At 36.9% G+C, this 4,962-nt stretch overlaps 1 protein-coding gene across 6 annotated transcripts in view; it reads right to left on the bottom strand.

Moving 5' to 3' along the window:
* Nucleotides 1–471: 471 nt before the first annotated feature.
* SPAG9 (sperm associated antigen 9) overlaps nt 472–4,962 on the bottom strand; it is a 148,815-nt gene continuing 144,324 nt past the window's right edge. For 4 of the 6 annotated variants that reach the window (XM_012811540.2, XM_023519218.1, XM_023519219.1 and 1 more), the window contains one exon: nt 472–3,983. In XM_012811540.2, coding sequence (XP_012666994.1) covers nt 3,868–3,983 — 116 coding nt within the window. In that variant the 3' untranslated portion in view covers nt 472–3,867. The remainder of the gene's footprint in view (nt 3,984–4,962) is intronic. The other 2 variants (XM_003800017.3, XM_003800016.3) reach the window with 2 other exon arrangements.

Here is a 4,962-nt window from a genome sequence, read left to right on the forward strand (position 1 = left end):
ATGTCTCTTAAAGACAGAAAAGAAAAACACTGGATTAGACTAAACACCACTACACTGAACGTGGATTCACATTGTGCAGCCACGTGGTGGTTTTATAATCGTCCTTCCTTTTAGAGTCTCTCCCAAGTAAGTGGGTCACAAGTAAGTACACTGTATTATTAAAATCTGCATCACTACCTGCCCCTCATTACCGAGCAATTTGGCACATGGTATGCCCTAGTATCATGTGTGGGCTGTTACTCAGCACTCCCACATTTCTAGAAAACCCTTTTGCCTATTACTCACATCTTATCTGAACATGTGAGCCAAGCAAATAAGCAGGAGTATTTCCCACTTTAGCCAGACAGTGCCAAATGGCATAGTCTTGACCATCAGAAATGAGAAGAGTATTATTGGACTTTCTAATAAAAACCAAGTTCACACACCCAGGAAAGGGAAAAACAAAACAAAAACAAAACACACTGGATTTCATACATGTTTCATATACATATTTATATATATTTCATGTACAAAGTTACATTCTGAACCCCAGGGATTCCATAATAGAAATAAATACTGAAATAACTACATTGCTAAATGAGCTTTTTGCTCATAGAAATGAAGCCTCAGCCTCTAAGAGATAGCAAGTAGGACATTCTAGAACCCATTTTTCAGATTACAGAGGCAAGTAAAATTCTGATAAACTGTTTTGGACAAACAAATTTAGAACATAAAATGGTTAAAACATTCAAATATTGAGAAATGTATAACAAAATTAATAATAAAACTTAATTTTTTAAGAGAAAGAAAAAGACATTTAGTGTTACAGAACAGCATAACCCTGTTAGAAAAGCATTTATGATTTCCACGTTTAATTTTGTCTCCTACTCTTCCCCACGTTACAAAGTGAGACCAAAGGAGTCCTTTTCTCAACATGATCAATTAAGAAGAGTGAGCCCTAAATCTGGCCGCATCCTTTGGTAACGGTCATAAAACTCACAAGAAAATAAATATTCAGTTCCACAACATTTCAAGACACACGTTCTTCAGGACAGTTAATAGTGTGAAACATTCTGTTTTGTTTTACTCTTTTACTAAGGCAGCCTATGTTAAAGGATCTAGTCTCAAATGTAGGAAGATCTTTACAAGAAATGAACAATACAGCTATTGAGAAAAATGCATTTTAACCTTTTCTATGCAAACACACTTAATCTGAAAAGTTATGTGTTGCATATTTTGTGCTCAAAATATTTTATACTCTCAACAAGCTGCAGCTATTAAGAGATCCATTCCTATTTAAAAAATTTAGACCCATACAAGTTGGAGAAAAATACTCTGAAAACTGAGTTTCTAGAGAACATTCTCCCTTTGCTTCACAGAGACTTTAACCTGCATTTAATAGTATCAAGCTGAGGCATATGACATTATCATTTTTATACATCAGTAATGGTTGAACACTCATATGTAACCCAAGTGTAATAAAATCAGAATTCTCGGATACCCCTTATTTCTTCCTATGGGGGCAAATTCTTTTTTTCACATGGAGAGATCAACCTGAGGTACGCAAGCCTCTTCTCTGCCCTTGACCTGGTAGCTACAGGCAAGTTTACACCCCTTTGCTGCTTGCAAGCAGCTTACATTTTGGCATTTTCTTCTGAAAAGTTACCACTGTGATCAAAGTGAACATTACAAGAATATAAATCTGTTATTGAGGGGAAAGAAATGAGGCAATCTGTAGAAAGTATTTAACTGAAATTACAAATGTAAGAACAAGCCTTTAAAACAAATTATACAGGCATTTTTGTCCCTGCACTTCATCAACAGGGCCACAGATAATCTGACATTTTTAGGTAAAATAACTACACCCCTATCTCTATTCCTTTAGTTAAAGCCAGCAAGTTCAGAAGAGCAATTACAACTGTAGTGACATGTCTGCATTCTTCTTTAGCTCCTAAGTTCCTAAGTCACTTTCAGCTATACAAACGTGGCTGAACAACAGCAAATGAACTCTGACTCTGGGATGTTTACTTCCTGGGATTAAATTCCCCAAAACTCTGCTGTCACTTTCCTGTGAATTTATACATTTCCAATATGTGTTTAATAACGCTTTTTTAAGGTATTGCCAGAAATGGCTCAGATACAAAATAAGATAAAAACAGCAAGCAAGCTATGGAAAAAGCAGATTAAGTTTTGGTGCCTTGAAGAAAAGTGACTAAGTAGCTCAAGCAAAACATTGTCCTTTAAATCCATCTTTTACCAAAACAATTCTTTTAATACATACAGTGGCCACAATCTTATCGTGTACACAATGTGCTTGTAGACACATGTGGTCAAATGGATCTAAAGGCCTCCTCCAGTTCATTAAATCCCATGTACTTTACAATCTAGCCTAATCATGTGTAAGCATTAGAGTCACTGGTGTACTTTTTACAGACATCTTTGCATAATGGTTCAGAAAAAAATCCCTGGTACTTAAGAATATTAGGCAGTTTCAGACCTGTGTTTGCTTTCTTTTCTTTGAAGCAGTCCTTCCAATGACTGGGAGGCCTTTATCCTACGGGACCATATTGTCAAAATACATAATACATAAAATTACATTTAGCTTTGCTCAGTAGAAATGAATAAGAAAGGGTAAATCACACATTTTCAAGAAAATTGAGAGGGGAAAAAAATGCAGCATCATGGTTTTTAAAAACTTATTAAACAAGAAAATCAGTTAAACCCGGACTCTCATCTTTTAAAATGGGCATTGTGAGTGAAAAGACGTAGTGTCAACTTTACTTTATGTATCTTGACTTTTCTTCGCCTTCATTGTTTTCTCCTTTTACACACAAAATATCAAGTGTATATCTGTTCTGCAGTTTTATACAGAACAAAAGAAAATAGGTTTTTTAATTAAATCCCTTATTCAGTAGATTAGAACAGCACCCATCACCACTACAGTTTTATCCTTAATAGGTAACAGCTGTCCAGGAACATTTGGCAAACAGGTGAATTTTTCACATGGACAAAACTCAATCAACCACCACCATCCTCTGGTACAAGGAATACAAAACACAATTTCCTTTTAAAAAATTCTCCCAGTGCTAAAGTATCTTTTAAGCTTCCCAGATAATTTTCTAAGCTTTATAAATAATAAACTTTTCAGACATGTCAGTATGAAAATGAGCAAAACTAGTCTCAAAAAAAATCAGAATATTCAGAAAAGCAGGCCTCATAAACTTTAGAGCTCTAATAAGTCAGAAACAGGAAACATTTATTTAAATAGTGTAGTCTTAATTTCTTTAATATAAAACCCCCCAAAATCTGATGAAAACAATGTTTTATATACCATATAAACAAGATTTGTCAGATTTGAAAGTGAAAGTTAAAGTAATTTACAGTTAGCTTTTAGCCCTCTCGGGACATTTAGATAAATCCTGATAATCCACCTGATATTAGTGTGTGTCAATTTCATAATACATCGGGGAAAAGTCTGCTATTGTACTTAATGGTACAGTTTCATTCATTAAGTGTTTTCCATTAATTCCATTATTAGTGACAGCTAAAAAGTGATCCCATCAAATGAAGTAAGCGACATTAGATGGTCTGTGGCAGAGTATACCACATCTGGATTGCTTTTTGTAATTCACCAGTTTGTAGAAAGTGAACATTCTTTGATTTGTTCATAATATACTGAAATTGCCTATAACACTGGTGCAGTAAAATGGCTAGTTCGTCTGTATTATTACGGTAGAACAGATTTCGTAAGATAAAGTTAACAAGAAAAAAATGCTCACACATTATGTGGTGAAACTTATTTCACAAAAGAGCATTAAATAAAGGGAAAAGGGGAAATAAACCATGCAGAAGAGATGGCTTCCCTATCTCCACCTGCTTCCTATGGGCTCACTCACTGCCATACATCACTTGCCACACTATCAAGTGACTCCTTTCTGCTTTGGTGACAGAAGGTTCAAGTGGAAGATCCTCTCCAAGAAGTTCTGATTCTCCACCTTCATCACCTAGTGGATGACAAAAGGATTCAGGTTAAGCTGAACACAGAAAAGAGAGAATGATGCGAATCTGAAATAGTGCTCATGGTTCTGTAAATGAGATGCACAAAGCTTGTCTGACTTCCACTGGGAAGGAAACAGTAAAACAAGTACCACGCGTCAGAATCTTCACTCGGATTCACCCAAGCCACTGCCTGGCTTCTGAAAAGGTTAAAACCAAGGCCACTATACGATGTTGGAAAGTCATCCCCTATGCCTGTATATTGATATTAACAGAAATGGGAGGCTAAGAAGACAAAGCTGTCCAATTCTGTGTTCATCCAAAATAAACAGAGTGTACTCTCAGTTATTTATATCTAAGAATTGAGACTAAACACTACTCTAAAATGTGTAAGCAAGGGTATGGAGCACATAGACTACATTCAAATAACTCAATGCTTATTATCAGGACAACGGATAGAAACACACGGAAATTGGGCAGCGCCTGTGGTTCAGCGAGTAGGGCGCCAGCCAAATATACTGGGGGTGGTGGGTTCAAACCCGGGCCCAGCCAAACTGCAACCGAAAAATAGCCGGAAGTTGTGGCGGGCACCTGTAGTCCCAGCTGCTCAGGAGGCTGAGGCAAGAGAATCTCCTAAGCCCAACAGGTTGCTGTGAGCGGTGACACCACAGCACTCTGCTGAGGGCAACAAAGTGAGACACTGTCTCTAAAAAAAAAAAAGAAAGAAAAAGAAAGAAGCACACGAAAATTAAAATTGTCTTTCCAAATCCCTACAAGATGACAAATGTATCACCTCCTACACTGGGGTTTTTCTTCCAATGATTTTAGAATAGGTTATGAATTTTATTTTATTTTATTTTTTTTGAGACAGAGCCACAAGCTGTCCCCCTGGATAGAGTGCCGTGGCATTACAGCTCACAGCAACCTCCAACTCCTGGGCTCAAGCGAGTCTCCTGCCTCAGCCTCCCAAGTAGCTGGGACCACAGG

Source organism: Otolemur garnettii, unplaced genomic scaffold (genome assembly GCF_000181295.1).
Source record: "Otolemur garnettii isolate 467f Iridium unplaced genomic scaffold, OtoGar3 scaffold00162, whole genome shotgun sequence".
Classification (NCBI taxonomy): domain Eukaryota; kingdom Metazoa; phylum Chordata; class Mammalia; order Primates; family Galagidae; genus Otolemur; species Otolemur garnettii.